At 32.5% G+C, this 21,253-nt stretch overlaps 2 protein-coding genes across 3 annotated transcripts; one reads left to right on the top strand and one right to left on the bottom strand.

Annotated features, from left to right (window-relative positions):
* Positions 1-228: 228 nt before the first annotated feature.
* Positions 229-6,872, top strand: LOC108335757 (beta-amylase 8). The gene is made up of 10 exons (XM_017571894.2): positions 229-774; positions 1,226-1,450; positions 2,350-2,430; positions 2,600-2,803; positions 3,914-4,108; positions 4,374-4,538; positions 4,654-4,914; positions 5,629-5,841; positions 5,977-6,193; positions 6,596-6,872. The coding sequence occupies exons 1-10, from the start codon at positions 382-384 to the stop codon at positions 6,613-6,615; spliced, it is 1,974 nt and encodes a 657-aa protein (XP_017427383.1). The 5' UTR covers positions 229-381; the 3' UTR covers positions 6,616-6,872.
* A 131-nt stretch (positions 6,873-7,003) lies between these two features.
* On the bottom strand, positions 7,004-11,420 carry LOC108335758 (alkylated DNA repair protein ALKBH8 homolog). Of its 2 annotated transcripts, XR_001832784.2 has the most exons (9): positions 11,280-11,420; positions 10,854-11,172; positions 10,075-10,176; positions 9,848-9,934; positions 9,534-9,659; positions 9,096-9,386; positions 8,398-8,463; positions 7,570-7,685; positions 7,004-7,289 (listed from the first exon to the last, which is right to left on the bottom strand). XR_001832784.2 is itself a non-coding variant. In XM_017571895.2 (8 exons), the coding sequence occupies exons 2-8, from the start codon at positions 11,151-11,153 to the stop codon at positions 7,629-7,631; spliced, it is 1,029 nt and encodes a 342-aa protein (XP_017427384.1). In that variant the 5' UTR covers positions 11,154-11,172; positions 11,280-11,420; the 3' UTR covers positions 7,338-7,628. The 2 variants fall into 2 exon arrangements, 1 of the variants encoding a protein (XP_017427384.1); XM_017571895.2 differs by lacking the exon at positions 7,004-7,289 and having other exon boundaries at positions 7,338-7,685.
* Between the last annotated feature and the right edge of the window lie 9,833 nt (positions 11,421-21,253).

The raw sequence follows: 21,253 nt of genomic DNA, 5'->3' as shown, positions 1-21,253 counted from the left end.
GTTTTTCATTATTGTTATTCTGTTTTTACCTTCTTTGTATGTACTTTTCTATGTATGTACTTTATTATTATCATGTGTTGAAATAAGAAAAAAAAGGATGCATATAGAACAAACCTGCCAGATAACATGTGGTGTGTTATATGATGATATCCAACCCTCAAAAAGTTCAAGTATAGAAATTATTATTTTTTTTAAAAAAAAAAGGTTTTGTTTTTAGTGACAGAGAGAAGTGAGAAATGAAGGCCCAAGTAGGAGGTGGCGTGGTTTACGTTGGGCCAGTTCGTATCAGAAAATCAGAAAAAATAATGAGAAAACGGCGTTGAGTTGAGTTGTGAGAGGAAGAGTGAAGAAGGTGAGAAGCGTCAACGCTGAATTGTGAAGATGAAGAGCATAAACGACGACGGTTCCACGCAAGATCTCGACCCTCAGAGCGACCACAGCTCCGATTACTTAACTCACCCAAACTCTAACCCCCAACCTCACCCTCACCCGCGCCGTCCGCGGGGTTTCGCGGCGGCGGCGGCGGTCACTACCAATTCCGTCGCCAAGGGAAAGAAGGAGAGAGAGAAGGAGAAGGAGCGAACCAAGCTCCGGGAGCGACATCGCCGGGCCATCACCAGTCGCATGCTCGCTGGCCTCCGCCAGTACGGCAATTTCCCCCTGCCCGCGCGTGCAGACATGAACGACGTACTCGCCGCGCTCGCGCGTGAGGCTGGTTGGGTTGTTGACGCCGATGGAACCACCTATCGCCAGTGTCCCCCTCCCTCTCACATGGTTCCTTTCAATTCTCCGAAAATTTCACATTTGAGCTTTAATTCACTCATGATTGCGGCTTCTTATTATTGAATACTCCAGTTTGTTGATGGTTCGGAAGTTGAGATGTGACAATGTGATTGAATTTAGTTAGTTGCTTGTAAGTTAGATCATTGAAGAAAAACTGACACTAAATAATACACGCCGACAGTGTAAAATTTACGCTGTCATCTAATTACAAACTGCCATATCCTTTAGATTGTTGAGTTTTTGGTGACTACCCTAAAAGTCATCCAATGTATGATTTATATTTGTTGACAGTAAAAATTTTTACACCGAGAGTGCATGCATTTTAAAGCTGAGATGTAAAATAAGAAATTGAAATGAAATGAAACGTTGAGCTGGGAAATGATTTGTTGTGCTAATTTTAAGGTTTTCCCCCTTTGTGTAAATGTAATGTGTTACGATGCAGGGGTCATTTGCGGCTAAATCAGTCGAAAGTCAACTCTCTGGTGGTTCTTTGAGGAATTGTTCTGTTAAGGAAACGATTGAGAATCAGACATCTGTGCTTAGAATTGATGAATGCTTGTCGCCTGCATCCATTGATTCTGTTGTAATTGCAGAAAGGGACTCAAAGAACGAGAAATATACAAATGCAAGCCCCATCAATACTGTTGACTGCTTGGAGGCTGATCAGGTGATTTTGATGGCTAATTCTAGTGGATTTATATCATATTTGATGTTGATTTTGATATACACGGGCTATGGTTTTAATTGCCCTTGCTGTTTTCCTCGTTTGCAATTATCTGAAATCTGAACATGAACTAAGTATAATGGCTGTAATTTATAATGTGATTCTACATTTGCACTATTGAGTTTTCTTGATATAGCATGACTTTATGGTTGTAAATTTGACATTCCTCCACCTAACTTTTCTGATGGGCCAGATTTGCACTCCAATTGCATAATGCTTTTTTTGATGTTTTTGTTTTTAACATGAGTAATGGGTTTAAATTTAATTTAAGATGGTTGTGGAGCGATATTTGAAACCATAAGATTGCTATTGTTTTTGATAAAGTATTGTATCATTAGTTTGTTCTATTTTTTTTTTTATCAAAATTGACCGCCTTGCAACACTTCTGTTCCTTTTGAAACAAGTCACCAAATGGTTTATTAAGTTACAGTTTGCCCTTTGCAGAAATGAAAGAAGTGATGGAGTGTGTTAACAGATAAACTTAACATTTAGAATTTGCTCCTCTTGATATGGAAGTATTTTTGCTTAATATGATGGTGTGTGAAGCTCACAACCGTTGGGGACAACCTGAGTTTCAGGATAAGTAAAATTCACTATAAATCTTTATAAGCAAAAACTTCACAATGACAATACTATAGAACAATATAGAAAATAAATATTACACCTGAATTTGCGGAACTGATACTAATTTTGTAAATATGACTTCCTCAATGGCTTTGTTTTGGTTCCTGGTATGCCATGTAGTTTTAAGTGATTTTAACTTATGCATAACCATAATATTGAGCCTTATGTATGAGCAGATGTGATCCAGGACCAGCTGATAGTGTAATTTTTTAATGCAGCTTATGCAAGATATTCATTCTGGGGTGCACGAAAATGATTTTACTGGCACACCATATGTTCCTGTTTATGTAAAGCTTCCGGTAAGTGTCCTTCATTTGCTGCTTGCTGAATAACTAGCTTTGATCATGTTTAATTTCTTCACTCTGGACAACAAATTGTAAATGTACGACTATCATTTGTTTATCCTATTTAGTACTTTGTTTTCCTTGTATTTGATTATAAGGTTTAAAAATTAGTCTTTTATTGCAGGCTGGTATTATTAACAAATTTTGCCAGTTGATTGATCCTGAAGGCATTAAGCAGGAGCTAATGCATATGAAGTCTTTAAATGTAGATGGTGTTGTTGTGGATTGTTGGTGGGGCATTGTTGAAGGCTGGAGCCCGCAGAAATATGTGTGGTCTGGCTATAGGGAGCTTTTTAACATCGTTAGAAAATTCAAACTTAAGTTACAGGTATTATTTCACTTGCTCATATAATCCTATCCATACATAATGCATTGATATTCATTGGAATCTAAGTCATTTATTTTCTTGGAATACATTTTCTCGTTTGGACTTTTGATCATGGTTAGTAGTATCACACAATTCATGATACAACTAGTGCAATATAAGTGTGAGTTGTACTAATTTTGGGTTTGACTTGCATATGAATTGTGCAATTTGCAAACAAATTTTGTCCCCTGCATATGTACGGCCTCTGTTCCACTTAAGCTGCACTTGTTGCTGGTGGGTCAAGAAGGGAGATGACCCTCAACCTTAAAGTTAAATGACAGGGTACTGAGTTTTATTTTTTAATTGAGGAACTTTTATATTTTAGTTCCAAGACAAACACTGCCAACATACAATTTTTGACTTTGGGCCGCAAGTTATCCACTGGGCCATGTATTCGTATAGGACTTTCTAATATCTTTTAATTACAATATAGAGAATAAAAAACTAAAGATCTAGGTTCATTACTATCAAGTTTTATTTCGTATTTAAATAGATAATTTCTACTCATGACATTTGGAAACTGAAATAAAAATTATTTTCAAACTTATATGTTTCTTTCGTAGCTATTTAATTTCACGATGCTGTTATATGTGTGTATTTTTTTTTTGTTATGTTGCTTTTAGATTTATCTTTATTATGATTTTGAATCTTGCTATTCATGATTCTGAAAATGAGCCTTCGGATCCATAATTTCTATCCCAATTCAGCCACCATGCTTTTGATAGATTTCCTGCCTATTTAACACTTGAAACTAGTAAAAAACAGGAATGACATAATATTGAAGAGATAATTTCAGGATGAACGGATGTTGTCTACTACCTATGACATCTATTTTTGATATGGAAATTTAAACATAATAGCTAGTGGATGATTTCATTAATACTATTCCTTGAAGAAATGTTTCTTCAGTGTAATTAATAAAGCCATGCTCTAGAAGCATAATATTTGAAACACCATTTAGAATGTCTTTAGAGGTTTCTATGATTGGATGTGTATTTTTGTCATGGGAATTGGGAACCATCTTTGAAGTTGTTGGAGAACCTTTTTTCATTCTTGTTTAAAATTCTGAAGGTTGTTATGGCTTTTCATGAATGTGGAGGGAATGATTCTAGTGATGCATTGATTTCCCTCCCACAATGGGTTTTGGATATTGGAAAAGACAACCAGGATATATTCTTCACAGATCGTGAAGGACGGAGAAATACTGAATGCCTTTCTTGGGGGATTGACAAAGAACGAGTTCTCAAAGGAAGAACTGGAATTGAGGTATGAAAATTTTTAGCCCTACTGCTAGATTCAAAGATTTGACATTCACGTTATTGTTAAATGTCTGTTAGTTACATTTACATACTAATTTCCGGTATTGTTGTACATTTCACCTTATTAAAAAATAAAAGGGCAGTTCTTTCTAGCATGTGCAGAATTCTTTGTGGTCATAGATTATATTCTTTGAAGTATTCTTCAATTGAAATCTACTAGTGTTTTCATTTCTCATGTTTGTTAGTGATTATCCTTTTCTGAAAATATGCAGGTCTATTTCGATATGATGAGAAGCTTTCGGACAGAGTTTGATGACCTGTTTGCAGAAGGTCTGATTTCTGCTGTTGAAGTTGGCCTTGGGGCATCCGGAGAGCTGAAATATCCTTCTTTCTCAGAAAGAATGGGATGGAGGTATCCTGGTATCGGTGAGTTTCAGGTACCTCATATTGTGGCTTAATTGCAAAATTGTTGAATTATTCTGTACCATAAATAGTGTGCGTGCTATCATATTTTAAAGTAGTCCTGTTTGCCGTCTCATCTTCTATGGGCAGTGCTATGATAAATACCTGCAACATAGTCTGCGGAGAGCAGCCAAATTACGTGGTCATTCTTTCTGGGCTAGAGGACCTGATAATGCTGGACATTACAATTCTATGCCGCATGAAACTGGATTCTTTTGTGAGCGAGGTGATTATGACAATTACTATGGACGATTCTTCTTACATTGGTACTCCCAGACATTAATAGACCATGCAGATAATGTTTTGTCTCTTGCAACCCTTGCTTTCGAGGAGACAAAAATAATTGTCAAGGTAGTGTTCCCGGTATCAGTTTCTTTTTCTCCAGTAGTTTTGTCTAGGTCGTATGACTAAATTTGGATGATGTTTGTTATTGGCTGCATTATCAGGGATTTAGATTCAGTTTGGTATCCCCTTTCAAATTTGGGTTCCATTTACTACACGTTTTACATTTAAGAGAAAAACTTTTCATGGAATAAATGTTAATGGTATATAACTCCTTACTTGTGTAAAATAGAATTTGAGTGCATAAATAAAAGCTTTGGTTAAGAAATGGATATAGTAAAAGCCAAAGGGAATAGAGTGAAGACTTGTGAGCAAAACTGGTAAATAAGATGATATCAATATCTGAAAGGAAACTCAATTTTAGAATTAACATTTGGACACAGATTTGAAAAACGAACAATAGCTAAGGAATTTATATCCACATCTCAAATGTGATAGCATATTTCAGGAATCGTTCTGCAGCAGACCCAAATGGATCATGATGATATTTTGTTAGTATACTATCGTTTCTATAGTTGACTATAGTTGACTATAGTTGACTATAGTTGACTTGTATAAGGAAAAACCAAATTTTAATTTTTCTCTTCCGTATTTTTCTTAAGATGTTTGTCCCATATATTTAACCTTAGGAAGCATAGTCATCATATCTCCTTTAAAAGTCATATCCTGCCGTAGAAAGTACAAGTATATAAACTGAAACTAAGTGACAATGATTTCATGTAGGTTCCTGCTGTATACTGGTGGTACAAGACTCCTAGTCATGCGGCAGAGTTGACAGCAGGATATCACAACCCAACAAATCAGGATGGGTACTTTCCTGTGTTTGAGGTTTTAAGAAAACATGCTGTCACCATGAAATTCGTCTGCTTAGGGTTTCATCTTTCCAGCCAGGAAGCTAACGAATCATTGATTGATCCTGAGGGTCTGAGTTGGCAGGTAATGCTTTCTATGTTCTAAAGAATGTTGCTTAATTAGGTACTTTGCAGAACATATTTTGGTCAACATGGACGATTAGTCCCAAGTATGTTATCTTTGTTATGAATGATCATTGTTTGTTTTATGTTTACACAGGTGTTAAACTCAGCTTGGGATCGTGGGTTGATGGCTGGTGGAGAGAATGCACTCCTCTGCTACGATAGAGAAGGGTACAAGAGATTGGTTGACACGGCAAAGCCGAGAAATGATCCTGATCATCGACATTTTTCATTCTTTGTTTACCAGCAACCATCTTTGCTGCAGGCTAATGTTTGCTTGTCCGATTTGGATTTCTTCGTTAAATGCATGCATGGTAAGGACCCCTGGAATTTACTCTGTTTTATGTGAGAATTATTCTTGTCACGTGGTTCTTTGCACAAAGCACGATATTTTTCAAAATCATTGTCTCAATCAATGTTTTCTCTCCCTATACGTCCCGCAATGTCCACCATTTCTCAATCTCAGGGTATCGTGTATAGTCTGATAGAATTTAAGTTCACTTAAATATGTTTTTAGTCCATCAAAACTTTGAATGTGATACCTGTAATATAGGGAATTTTGATCTTTTTGATATAAATTATGCCTAAAGCATTGATTAAGTTTCTTTAGTACTAAACGTTTTCAAGCCGGCTTCGTATTTGCAAAATCTGTTATCAAGTTCTTGCTCAGCAAATATTTTCCATCTAATGTTTATTATAGCTAGCTATTCTTGCAGGTGAGATGACGGATCTGTAATGGCTGCAAATTGTAAAGTTTTAACTGTAGGTCATTTCGTGGGGGTAAATGATCATCGCAATGCCATTTGTAACAATGTCATCTACATATAATAATATTCGTAGAATCGTTGCCTACAAGAAGTGGCCTAGTCGTCAAGCAACGCCTATTTAAGGCATTCCAACATATAATCTTTCTAACCGATTAAAATAGGCAATTATAAAATGTGATTATGGATGGCAATGTTTGCTAGCGATAATAAAAAGCATTTTAGTCTATCTATTGTTTGTTTGGACCTTATATTATTATTCCAAAGTCTTTGGGTGGTTCGGAATCCATTCAGCTATCGAACTGAATGAATGTTTAATGCGATGAATGTATACATAGCATTGGGTTAGTGCAGTTAAGATTCATCATAAAACGACCACGTTTCCATTCATGTGCTGTTGTTTTTGGTTGTATGGATTCACCCAGACTTCCATTTACATAAATATATACTGGTTTAAAACTGAGTGATTTAAAAGATTTGGTCAGCATACCATCTGAACGTTAAACACCAAGTGCTCGCAAAATAATGTAATCAAAACAAAATTGAAAATGAGTTATATGAATCCGACCCTTGACAGAAATGTTATGCCAGGGAAGCCCATTTGGTTACCACTGAAAAATTATTGGAATACTCTTGTGTGGAATATCTGGAGCATTATGACACGTTCAAAAAAAAGAAAATGCACAAGTTAGTAGTTATTAGAATTATACATTTCATCAAACGAATCAGATGAGAAAAAAATCTAATGTGACGATGGTGTAGACATAGAAATGTTGGGGTTAAGGCTGGTAGTGACAATGAATGTAACTGAATGAAGCTAGGTCGTGAAGAACTAGTGACCTATTTAAATATTCCTAATCAAAGAAACATCTTGCATGTCGTGAGTATTATAATATCAAGAACAAGCAAACAGATGCAGAACACACCTCAGGTTATACCAGTCCAACTCTCAATTACTCATTCTCACTGCCGCCTCAGTTAAACCTTATCTTTGAGAATCGCAATACTGAGGAAAATCACATTTGCATAAACCTGCTCTAACCTGGTACACACAAGTACTTGTTTTTAACATGAGAATATATATATAGACAGTAAAGACAAACCTTGCAACAAACAATTACTTATTAATTGTTGTAGTATAAAAGTATGCAGGAAATGCTAGATTTCTGCACTGTCAAATGCATATTAGATTTCTGCAAATGCATATTAGATTTCTACACTGTCAAATGCACTAAATAATTAGTGACCAATTTAAACACTAATTATTTTAGTAGTCAAAATCATGGTAGTTAAGGTTAGAGACCATTGAGAGTTTAATTTCCAAAAAATTATAATTTTTTATTCATAATAGAAATTATTTTAGATTCCAAATTTATAAATTGGTATCTAAGTTAGTCACTATAGTGACTAATTATTTTTTATCTATAAAATCGGTTGCTATTTAAGAATTTTCTTGTAGTGTTTCATTTTCCAAACCTGCTTATTAATATAGGAATACTGCATTGGAAAATTATAGCCAATGCAAACTGATCATATTTACTAAGAAAATAACAATAAAAATACTGAAATGTGCATTTCAAAATCAAAAGTCCATACATAAAAAAGGATTTCATATGAGGGTATGACAGCTACTGAAATAATTGCATTACCAATATTTTTGTATTCTTGTGCTGAAGTACTAGATACTGAATCAGAAACAATAATATGGTGTTTACAGGAACATCCGAACCAAAAAGACAATGACATCAACTTACCTTACGAAATGTAAAAGATACCCTTCTTGAAGCCCTTCTAATGACATTGCCATTAACTTTATCAATCTGTGGGGAGACAAAATATATTTAGTTGGAAAAATATGTTATCAAGACACCTGAATGCACTTCAAGTAAAAAACCAATCTTCATGTTTTCTGCTAATACTAACAAAAATTGTCAGGAATTAGGATAATAAAGTTGCCCTGCTAGGAAACACATGAAAAGAGCTGCAAAGTTATGGGACTGATACTATTAGGAGGCACCTTAATTGAGTAAAAGGTTGTAAGTCCATCAGAATTCAACATTTTGGGTCTTTAATATGCTCTTTTATAAATCCAGCACGCCTATCTGAAGTGCTCAGTGTGAAAAGCATAATAAGGAAATACAGATTGTCTAGTAACGAAAGAAACATTATGAACTTAATATCTTAAATACAGAAATTCTCAAACAAGGATCTCTTGGAAAATGGGATCTTTTACTAATTTTATATTGAAAATTTAGGAAAAATTTTGGCTTGCTAAATGAGCCAAAAAAAAAGGTTGTTTTGCTTTTGGACTCTCATGCCTTTTAAGATATATTTTTCATAATTTTTCCATTCAAATGACCACAAATACACCACTTTCAGACCATGATAGTAAACAGGATTTTGAAATGTAACAATTTCTTTCCGCATGTAAAAGTACACAGCATAATCACACCTTGTGATGTGGAATGTAATGATGCCAGGCAAAACGTGCTTCTCCAGACAAGAGTAGCAAAGACCGAGGAGGAAGATAGATAGCTCTCCTTTTAAAATTTGATTGATCTTCTGTATTTTCTGATTTTGCAATAGAACTTGAGGCAACTTTAGGAAGCCAATCACCATTTTCATACCGTCTGAACTCCATTATACAGGGCCCTGATAATGAAAGGCTGAAAATTAAATCTTCAAATGCAGAGTGAGTGTCTATATGAGGGGACAGACCCACTCCAGGTGGGTACTCATTTACCTGGTGGTGCATAACAACAATTAACTTAGAACATCATAAACAGTATTGATTATATGCAATAACTCATTTTCCCTTATAAATGAACTAATAATAGCATCAATTTATCACCCGATTAAACAATTACGGAGTACTAGTAAGTATGAATACCGTAAGTTGGTCCAAAACTATATTTTTAATATTCTTGAAACTTGGACATGATGAAATTCTTTCCAGTATTGGAGAAACAAATGACGGAAGTTCACCTAAGCAATGCCTTGTATTAACGTTCCTAGTCTGCAAAGCCAAATGAAATGGAAAGAGAGTATAGATTAATCAATCTTCTCACAATACTCAGCAGCCCATTTGTTAAAATATAGCACATTTCCAAGCGGTTTGGAATAAGATCATCAATCTCATAAAGTAATTATTTAGTTGTCTGGAAAAACAGATAATGAGAAATCCAAATAATCCTTGAAACTCACATCATAGCGAAACTCATAACCGTAGTGTTGAACCCTTCTTTTTGCAAGACTGTTCCAGGGCCTGCAGTCAACAGCCTGAAGCAGTTCCTGAGAAGATAGAGAAGACAAAAATTTGTACAGGAAGCACCAACATAAGTAAAAAATTATTTCAAACAGAACAATGCAAGAAAAATGCAAACATGGTAAGCTAAACAATTTGCATTGATACGGAATGAAAAGTTCATAACCTCTTCTTCTTTAGCACTAATGAAGTCATGAATTAGGTAAAGGCCTGGAATGCTCACTTCTGATGCAGAGATAGATACAGGAACCAAGTCACTAGCTTGATCCTGAACAGACATGTAAACTCGTAAGTGTTAGAATAAAGAATGTAAATTCCACAAACCACCATTGCTTGTTAGAAATGCAAATCTCCTCCTTCCTTACCTTGTTAATTTAAAACAATTTTAAGAAACTTATGCGTGTAGCCTGTACATGGAAGTTACTTTAAAGAACATAGCAAAGATGTTTCTTTTACTGATTGACTGTTTAAGCTTACTCTTCACACTAATAGTTTATCAAAATTAAGCTTTATGAATAATACATAAAATAAGGAGTGGCATGAATCGTCAACCAATAAAAATCATTATGAGCATGACTCTTCAAGTAGTCATTGCAAAAGGTAGCAAACTTACTCTAAACAACAATTTTACGATTGAAGGGATTGCATGCGTTATATATCCTTAAACAAGTAAAGTAAATATAAGAGAAAACTCTTACAAATTTGTCTATGCATAATCTAATTTTAACTTGTGAAGAAATGAATTTCACTCCTTTTCTTCTTATTTTTGTCTCCTACAAGTCCTTATGGAAAATCTCGTCCAAACATACTCTATTATTCCAATCAAATAGAATGTAAATGAAATAATGCAAATAAAGCTGTAATAATTAGAAAGCCCTAAATATAAACACGAACCGATTTATAGTGAAATGAATGGTGTTAGATGAATGGTGTTAGTAGTAGAACCTGTATATTTGGCTGAAGCACGGAATAACGGATATGCATGGATCGACCTCCAAGTTGAGGACATGGGCGTCCATGTAATGCCTTCAAGGCAGCTTGTGCAGAGCCCTCTTCAGCATAGGCCACAATGACACGTGTCCCACTATCGTCTGCTGCATAAACTCCCTTAAGCTCTCCAAATTTGCAGAACACTGATGCAATGTCATCATCAGAAATCCCCACCGCGGGCCCACAATTGGCCACGTAAAGGTTCGAACTCAACTCACCACCATTCTTGGGACGTCCAAACCTTGGCAAACTCATATCAATACCCACATCGAAGCTGCATAAATAAATCAAACAATTTTCATTAGAATCATCGGAGGACTTGTTTGGTTCGACCCAGTTGAGGATCACGAAAAACTATAATGGAATAATATGAATACGCACTTCCCCTGATGAGGGTAAGAATCAAGTTTCAATTTTGCCGAATCCAAGCTTTATTTCTGTGTGTGCTGCGCAATCAAGCTCATAGAACCTACACCAAATCAAAGGATTTGAATCTGTATTGGGTCAAATTAGTCTATCGGTTTGAAAATGCTATTTGCACCCCTTTTAAAAATTGAAATTATTTCCCGTCATATAATCTTTTAGATATATTTCGGGAATTAGTCGCTGCTACGTAAAAAAATGCATTGTGAAAATTTTCTGCAAAGGTTAGAAAAATAAGAATTTGGAATATTAAAATAGTGGAAGTATACAGAAAGCTTTTTTATTTTTCAGTGTGCCATTATACTATTATACTATGACTTCAATATTATAATCAAAATTAAATTACTAAAATTGTATGATGTTCTCAAGACTTTCCTTTGCAGGTCATTAACTTTAATTAAATAGTATAAAATTTTCATAATTTCAACTTATATATTAAAGTCAAGTTATTTTACCACAACTTCAACTTAATTTAAGAAAAAATGTGTTTCACTAGCAAGATTTCTTCACCATAATGTGATACCAGCTTTTCACGACTTGAGTGAAAGTAAAAAAAAAAAAAATATATATATATATATATATATATATATATATATATATATATATATATATATATATATATATATATATTTCTATAGTTTTGGACGACTTGAGTGAAAATAGTTTTTGACGGTATGGAAAGGAATTGATTCTTCTACATGAGAGAGATTTTGTTAGGTGTAATTTTGAGAGGAATTGATTCTCCCTAACTAAAATTGATTCTATGTGTTTTTAGTTTTGAGAGAAAATCAATTCTTCCCCATCTACTAAAAAGAACTCCCAATACATTGTCATGATGCAAGATACACTAATACTTACAATTTCTAGAAAATGAATAGATAGCAACCAACTACTTCAATAATTGCTAAATGTATTAAATCCACGCACAAAGCAAAACATCATTATTTGTAAAAACCATAATCCTTAATAATTCTTATTCAATAATAATAATAATAATAATAATAATAATAATAATTCCTTAAATATTTCAAAACCAAGCATTTTAGCTTCAATCATGGACACTAAGTCATGTCTCATAAATAAGGCATAAACTACAACATTGTTTTGCCTTGTTCGTGCTTAATAACATAAGAAAATTGTTTAATAAATTCTACTCATTTAGCATGTTTCTTATCGAGCTTGTCTTGACTTTTAATGTATTTAAGAGATTTATGATCACTTTGATATATAAATTCCTTAAGAAGCAAATAATATTTTCAAGTATGCAAAACTCTCACTAGGGCATATAACTCCATGTCATAAGTGGAATAGTTTCCCATCGCTCTTTCAACTTTTCCCTAAAATAGGATATAAGAACACCATAGTTCTCTTGTTAGGGCATTGAGATGATATATGTCCGTTTTTTAAACATTTGAAACATTTTTTAGAACTTGAATGTGAAGAGAAGAAGTAGTAGGTTAAGGAGTTATTTTACCACTTGAAGACTCATTCTTCTTAAGTTTGGTAGTTGTAGAAGTATATTTCTCCTTCTTAAATTTCTCCTTATCCTTCTGTGAGGTGGATAGTTTTTTATACGAACTTCTTCTTTTGAGTTGTTGTTCTACCTTAGTTGCTTGGTGAATGAGATCTTCCAAAGTTTTGTAATGGTGCATCTCCACTACATTTGAATCTCCTTATTTAACCCATTAAAAATCTAGCCATTGTAGCCAAAGGTGTTTCCTCCACTCTCACCTTCATCAATGTGACTTCCATATCTTGGTCATAATCTTCAACACTCTTATTTCCTTATGTAAGTTTTTATAGCTTGTTGAAGATCTCATTTTTGTAATAAGGAGGCACAGATTTCTCCCTCAAAGCTAACTTCAATCATTCCGAGGAAGAAATTGATTGCCTTCTCCTCCTAGCTATGTACATAGTGTTTTGATAAAACTAATTCAAAACATAGCTTCAAACTCCAAGGATGTCGTAAGAACCTTATCATCATCATCATCATCATAATCATAAGAGTTGAAGATTTGATCAAGCTTCATTTTCCATCCAGGTAGGCTTTCAAGTCATTAGCTTTAATAAATTTAGGATTTTAATCTTTCTTAACATCGTATCTCTTATAGATGTGTGGTTCCCAAACTCCTATGGTCTTCGGCCTCGCCTTGGTATAAAACCATGCTTATTTTCATCATTATAAGAAGAATGGTCTAACTCATCATGTCTCCTTCTCATTCTCTCCACTTCGTCCAATCTCACACTCACATCTTCATGAGACTTTTAAAGTCTTTTAAATTATAGTTAAGTGTGTTATTACATTTGAGTCATTTGTAAGTTGATTTTATCAAGTAAAACCATAATTGTTGTAGTCTTAAGTGACGGAAGATAACTATTCGGTGAAGAAGTCATGTCCTATAAGAAAATGTTAGTAATAATAAAAATATATTTAGGACCTCACCACACTTTTAAGTGTTTCACTCAAATTTCACTCATGTACCATATTTATAGGTTTTTTCACGAATATACTATCTTACATTTTACCACTCAAATTCTCATTAGCGCTTGGCAAAGAACTCCATTACCTTAAGCTAAGAGTGAACGAACAATATAAAAAATGTTGAGATCTAAATCTTGATTCAAAAGGTAAAAGAAAATACAAAACTCTAGATAAAACTTCGAGGCATTTTAAAAGACATAAAAATTATAAAATTAGAAAATAATAGGAGTACCAAAAAAATTTAAATGAGACAACACATGTACTCTAAGAAAAATATTTATTGCAATTCAATAGATAAATAAACCATAAATAAAAAACAAAAAAATGCAAAAAAAAATTATGTTGAATTCTTCAATTAGTTTTTGCTCTTGGATCCTTACTTTTTCTTTTTCTTTTCTTTCAATATATATTTGCTTCCTTTTAACTTGGATCCATTATTCTTTCTTTTCTTTTCAATTTTACAGTTCAACACACAAACAAAGAAAACTAAATAGATTACTCTTCCAACACCAAAACTCATGGAAAATAAAAGTAAACAATTAATTAGGACTACAATTAACAAAAAAACACAAAAATAGATCATTTAAACGAATCAAATGTAGAATTTCACAATTTAAACAAAAAACACGAAGAACACGAGAAAAGTTAAAAACTCAACGGAATTGGATAAAACCTTACGGGTTTTAATCCTTACAAAATTCTAAAAATAATGAACTTAACAAAGTTTCAAAACAAGCACAAAACACAAAATATTCAAGAACTTTTTTTTTGGTTTTTTATATGATAGGAAAATTAAGATATAAGAGAAAATAAAAACCAGACCTTACTTTAGATATCAAATGATACAGTTTGGATAATAGATGATACGCTCTGGTACCATATGATACAATATTATCTAGGAAAGAGAACAATCATTCTGAATTTTAATCCTTAAGAGGAAAAAACAAAAATAAATCAAAGAAAGAATAAGACAGATATGAAGACATGGCAACCTAGTAGATTGATAAGTCAATGAAGATTCGCCACAAAGATTATCATCGTTAATAAGAATCAGAGTTGGAGACGTCACAATCTAATAGATTGATAAGTCAAAGAAGATTCGCCATAATGAAATCCATCTATGATAAGAATCAGAGTTCTAATTCAAGAACCAAGATAATCCTTACTCAATCAAAATTTATATATTGACCAATCGAGGTGTCTACATATACATTTAGTGTCTCTTTATATAAGCACAAATGTTTAAGCAACCTAAAAAACTCTAAAAATATCTCAAAGACATTAAGCACAAAAATAACTTGAAAAATTAAAAAATAGAAACGAACTTTTCGCCCAATGAACTTACAAAATTAAAATAAAATTATAAAACTTTTAATTGCCTATACTATTTTATAAGGGTGCTACAAGCCATCATGATCTTTATTTCATTTAAGTTCTAAGCTTTGTGAAGCTTCACGAGCCTTAAGGAGATTTGTTCTTTTAAGTGTTTGTTTCTTGACCTTATCATATGTCTTTTGAATTGCAATAGTTCTTTCTCAAGTTTTTCCTATAAAAGATCCAAAGATAGTCCTCTATAAGGAAAACTCATTAGAAAATGTAGTATTGAAAGTGGTATAATGTGTGCATTTTTATATATAATACTATATATAAAAATATGGTATTAATGTAGTATTCGTTTATACTAGTGATCAAGTGTGGATAAGAATTAGAAACCTTAAAGTGAAGAGAAATCTTGAAATTGCATAAAACTGATCTAGTATAACGTTCCATAAACTTAAAGTGGTTTATATCTTGCTAAATGATTTTCCTTGTGTACTACATGTTATGGTTATGATTGTATTACCATATGTTTGAAAATGCCTATATATGTGTGAAGATTTTAGTTTTATATTTGCAAAAAGGTTATTTTCAAAGAGAAATGTTAATATAGGATGAATCCAAGTGTACTGAGGGGACTCTTGTAATGTGAAATTATTCCGACTCTACTAATATTTAACTCACATAGAGAATGATAACTAAGTGATGAGAGACTTCATAGAATATTATGAAAAAGGATTATACTCAGAAAACTAGTTAAGTTAATCCTTTTAGTACAGAATGAAAGATGTTTTACTTGAGTTATTGTTATAAAAAAGAAAAAGATAGAAGTGAGTATGATAAGAGTAGAGTTTTACTAATTCACTCAATATATTAGTAGTCTTAATAATGGAGTTTAAACATTATTCTTAGAAAAAAGTCTAAACATTTATCTATAGTAGAGTGGTTGCACTTTAATTGACTGCTTTTATATTTGTTTTTATATATATTTCAAAGACTCTATTTTAAGGTTTTGATGAAAATTATATCTTAAATCTAAACATTTATCTTATTATATGTATAAACTTTATAAATGATTACCTCTGTAAGGTTAGGCCGATTTTCCCACTTTCCAATGAAGCACCACCCCAGTGGTATGAAAATAAATATTAATAAATAAGCACGCTTTGATTAACAAATCATAATTTATAATTTAAAGGCAGATTATTTTTAAGATAAAATAAATAAAATGTGTGAAAAGATCACAGTTAAAGTATCACATTTGATAAATGATTTTCAAACTAAAATGGAATTAATTTTAAATTTCTGAGATATAAACTGTGATACATGTGTGTCAAAAAGCCTTACTGTTAAAATAATACACTCCTGTGTTGCATCGAGTACTTTACTTCAATAAAATAGAACCCATTATTGGACTTTTATATTTATATATTGATGGAAAATTTGATTATTAATTAAATTATTACAAATGGAAATTTTTAACGTGTTTTGTGTACAACACTTAGATAAGTTGATTTGGCAAAATCCAACTATTCAATGTCACTATTAATTTTGTATTAGAAAAAAATCATCATGCAAAGAAATGATAACGTTAGTTTTTGAAGTGGTGGGAGAGATTCCAATTGAGTTTACATTGCCAACGATTTGTTGGGTAAGTGATCTTAACACCACAAGTCACTCTACATTTGCTCGTGTTTTCCGAAGAACTGGTTATCTTTGCTTGATTGATTTGGAGCTATATTATTTTTACAATATTACTCTGTGTTATATAAAGTTAATGCCTTTTATATATTTAAATTTAAAATTAATAAACATCTTTGAAAATATAAATTATATTTTGAATTTTAAGTAAACAACTTAAATTATTGTATGAATGTCTTGTAACATAATTAATTTGGTGACCTTTTAATATATAATTGACAATCATAAATTTAGGAAAAAAAACCATTATTCACTATATTTATAATTAAAAATTGAGATTAATTTAAAAAAGTAACCCAAATTTTGGTAACTAATATCATATTCCAATTTAAATACAATTCATAAATCAATTATAATTTTTATTAATAATAAACACTATTTTAGATACTTAAAAAATATAGTTTATAAAATTAGTTAATATAGTGAGTAATTATTTTTTATATTAACGAGTAGTCTCATAGGAGTTTACACGTAGAACAATGTATCTAACAAACTAAAATTTTTATTATAATAAACTCTAATCATGACTCTCATATAGAGATGATAAAAAAATTCGCACCCACAAATATCCGCGGATAAAATCTGCGACGGATAGTTAATATTCGCGAATATTTACTATCCGCAGGTTGCGGGTAGCGAATGTTTTAATACCCACTTATAAACGGGTCAAGTGCGAGTATTATATTATTCCTACCCGCAGATATCTGCTATACGCAAAAGATAAAAATAAAAATTTAGTTTATATTTTATTAAGTTAAATTTAATTAAAATTAACATTAATTTATATTTTATAAGGTTAAATTTGATTAAAATTAAATTTTAATTTATATTTTATATTTTTTTTAATTTTATTTAAATTTTATTTTAATAATTTTTAAGTTTAATACATCATTTGGTCCCTAGTTTTGGGGGTTTTTGTTCAAAGTCGTCCTACGTTTTAAAAAAGTTCAGTTAGGTCCATATTTCATTAAAAAATGTTCAAAATGGTCCTTTTGACTTACGACATTAAAAACATAACGGTGCAATTACATTTGTGGCCAAAACTGAATGACGTGTAAAGTTTTTGCAATACGTGGCACATATGATATATTTGAATGTGTAAATTAAAAAAAATATATAATGACGTCAACTAGGTTTAACGAAATGGGTTAAATCAAATTGTCCTTATCTAAGAATCTTATCACGATTTCTGGGTTTAACAATTTGGTGAAATTGGTCTTGTAATCACTGTGGCATGGTGATTCCTTGAAGGTCAAATTTGAAGAGCGTACGTACGTGAAATAAGTGTTGCTAACCCTAGCCTACTTACTTGATGTTCTTGTTGTTGGATTTAGGGGTTAGGGTTTGAGGTGGAAATAGAGGGTGGAAAGTAATGGTGGAGTGGAGGTGGACAAAGATGGTGGACTGGAGGTGGAAACTAAGCCAGATATTTTTCATGTGTTTTTCGTTGATATCTATTTGGGACCAAAGTACACATTTTTAAATTGAAAAGGGGACCACATTGCACATTTTTTGACTAAAGGGAAAACTAAATTTAACATTACATATAAACACATGAACGTTAACATTGAGCTTCACCTTCACATTACAACACCTACACCTGAACGTAAAAATTGAGCTTCACCTTCACATTGTTTCTGTGTTTCTGGCGTATGCAATTTGCAGGTTGGTGCCCATGGATGTTGCTTGCGAACTAGGGTTTTTGCGATTTGGGTATGTTGTGAATTGGGTTTCTAGCTGTCGCGATTGCGATTTTCTTGTTCCTATTTGGGTTGGAATTTCTGGTTTGCAGGTTAGGGATTTCGATTCGGTTCTTGCTTAATGGTGGTGAGGCGCAACACATGCTGGAGATTTTGCCCTGATTCCTGGCGACGCGATTTAGGGTTTCATGGTGGCTAGGGTTTGATTTCTGAGTTTTTTGTTGCTTTTCTCTGCTTTGAATTGTAGGTCTGTGTTGATGCTGGTGACGGCGGCATGGTGGCCTGAGAGTTTAGTGGTGGCGCGTTTCGTTCTACGACAGCGGCGACGACTAGGGTTTCACGGTGGTGAGACAAGGGTTTCTGGTCTTAGGGAAATTAGGGTTTCACGGTGTCCTCCTATCCTTTTAGATTAACATTGCCACATCAATGGGTCACAGTTGCCACGTCATAAAAAATTGGAGAGATCACAGTTGTCACATCATTGCACCATTATGTTTTTAATGCCGTAAGCCAATAGGACCAACTTGAACCGTTTTTAACGAAATATGGGACAATAGTGAACTTTTTTAAAAGGTAGGACCACTTTGAACACAACGCCCCAAACTAGGGACCAAATGATGTATTAAACCTTTATAAAAATATATATTTTTTAAATATTTGCGGGTATCCGCAGGTGTCCACGGGTATCCGGGGGTTTTAAAATATCCGCGAATATAATTTAAGTATCCGTGCGGGTAACGGGTCGGGTAGTGGATGATTTTTTTGTTGGGTCGGATTGTAGCTAAGCACTATCCGTGTCCGACCCGACATGTTGTCATCCCTACTTTCATACTATATTAAAAAATAAACTTTAATCTTAACTCAATATCTTACCGAACCAACTTGTAAAACGAGCCATATATATATAAAATTGTGAATTTGCCTTATCACTAATAAAACTTTTAATTATCACCAACAATATCGATCATTGATTATATTATCAGGTAACAAACTTAAAAAGAAATTGGTGGATCCGGATTACCCTATCTGCTATAAGTTTTGCTTTAAATTATAAAATTATCAAGATTTATTGAAATTGTAGAAGAAAATCTTACATTAATTAAACATAATGAACTCATATTTTTTTAATCGTGAGATTTCACATTAAATAGAGATAAAATGAATTTAAAAAATGAATTTATAATAAGTGAGTAAATTTTAGTTTCTTTAAAGTTTATTTGGTAGAATTAAGTTATACTTAAAAGTTTACTTTTAAATGATATGAGATTATGTAAAATATATCATAGTTAAATTTAATAACGTCTAATCACATATGTGATGAATGGATGTGTGTGTCAACCTTTAGTTGCTTTTATTGATTGATAAAATATATTATTGTTTGCAAGTGGAAAAATTATATCATCTTGTTGTGGTATTGTTGCATCACGTTAATGTCCTGCTATTGGAAAGGAAAAATTGAAAAGGGTTTATAAGTTGAAAGAAGATGGATGTAAGAATGAGGTTTGTGGTTTGTGAAATCTCATGTGGTTGGATCTGTTATTTAAAAATGATTACCGTCACTATTTTACTTTTCGTCCTGTTTTTATATTACTCGTGATTCGGTGAATAAGTACTTGTAGATAGAGTTTGGCAAGACATTCACTAAAGTTCTATGATTGCGTTTGCGTTAATGGGTCATTTCTTCCATTTTCTCAAATATATAAGTTTGTTTTGGCCTTTTTGGGATCAGAATGAAGAATTAAAGCACGTAATCTGATTTGACTAAGTGCTAAAACATGATGATGATTCCAATATTTGCCTCAGTGGAAACTTGCTTGATCTTAGTTAATTCTTTTTGTCTGACCACACAGGAACCTCAATGCGATTCCTTTATGGCTGCATCACACAAAATCTGTCTCCTAAGAATCAATAACCACCTGGAAAATACGATGTTGAAAAAATCGTGACAATGGTTGTAAGTTACACACAATATATATATATATATATTCAGGTGGAGTTGCTACAAGTAGAATTGGTTAGTTCAAAGTTCTTTACATAAAATGCTATTATGAATAGTTGATATAATGCATATACATTAAGCACTTTGGTGCACTTAAAATTATTTATTAATATTAGTAAAAGATTAATATTGTTGTTATTTGAGCATTTGAATGCTGTTGATTTGAGAATGACACAAGCTCACACTTTTCTACAACTTTTGAATTAATTCTTTTACTGAACAGAATTACTTATAATCATGTTGCTTTGAATAAAGAATGAATATTAAATTTTTGAACTTTTAATGTTTTGATTCTTTTTATCATTTTATGACAGAAAAGAAAAACTTTTACATCTGACAGTCTAAAATTACATTTTAGAAAAAACTAGCTTTTATCATTGCATGTAAAAACAAAATATGTTTCCTTTATCCTTTGAAAAGGATTGAGAAGTAACCTTCAAAATGTTAAATGTGGAAACTTTATAATAAGGGAATGTTGGCATGCTGGCATTCATTACAGTAAGTTTCGATGTAATTTCATGTAATATATAGTTGATTAATTTTTTAACTGATACATCAGAACACACATGTAGTTATGTGTGAACCTAATTACAGGCCATTAAAATTAAAATTAATTCCCATCATGAACTCCATTATTTAAGTCCTTCCTGTGTCAGAGACTATAGGTTCCAACCAAAGACAAATAGCATTCGGATCATCCTAGGTATCTGTCTACCTACCTAAATCACTTCCA

Source organism: Vigna angularis, chromosome 10 (assembly GCF_016808095.1).
Source record: "Vigna angularis cultivar LongXiaoDou No.4 chromosome 10, ASM1680809v1, whole genome shotgun sequence".
NCBI lineage: Eukaryota > Viridiplantae > Streptophyta > Magnoliopsida > Fabales > Fabaceae > Vigna > Vigna angularis.
This window is presented reverse-complemented; position numbering and strand designations above follow the sequence as displayed.

Bases quoted from the DNA above. Each gene is read 5' to 3' on its own strand.
- LOC108335758 (XM_017571895.2), bottom strand. From the start codon at position 11,153: ATGAGTTTGCCAAGGTTTGGACGTCCCAAGAATGGTGGTGAGTTGAGT. The intron at 9,660-9,847 runs GTGAGTTTCAAG...TTGGCTTTGCAG, and splicing joins GTTATGAGTTTCGCTATGAT to ACTAGGAACGTTAATACAAG. The intron at 9,387-9,533 runs GTATTCATACTT...ATGCACCACCAG, and splicing joins TAGTTTTGGACCAACTTACG to GTAAATGAGTACCCACCTGG.
- LOC108335757 (XM_017571894.2), top strand. From the start codon at position 382: ATGAAGAGCATAAACGACGACGGTTCCACGCAAGATCTCGACCCTCAG. The intron at 2,431-2,599 runs GTAAGTGTCCTT...CTTTTATTGCAG, and splicing joins CTGTTTATGTAAAGCTTCCG to GCTGGTATTATTAACAAATT. The intron at 6,194-6,595 runs GTAAGGACCCCT...CTATTCTTGCAG, and splicing joins CTTCGTTAAATGCATGCATG to GTGAGATGACGGATCTGTAA.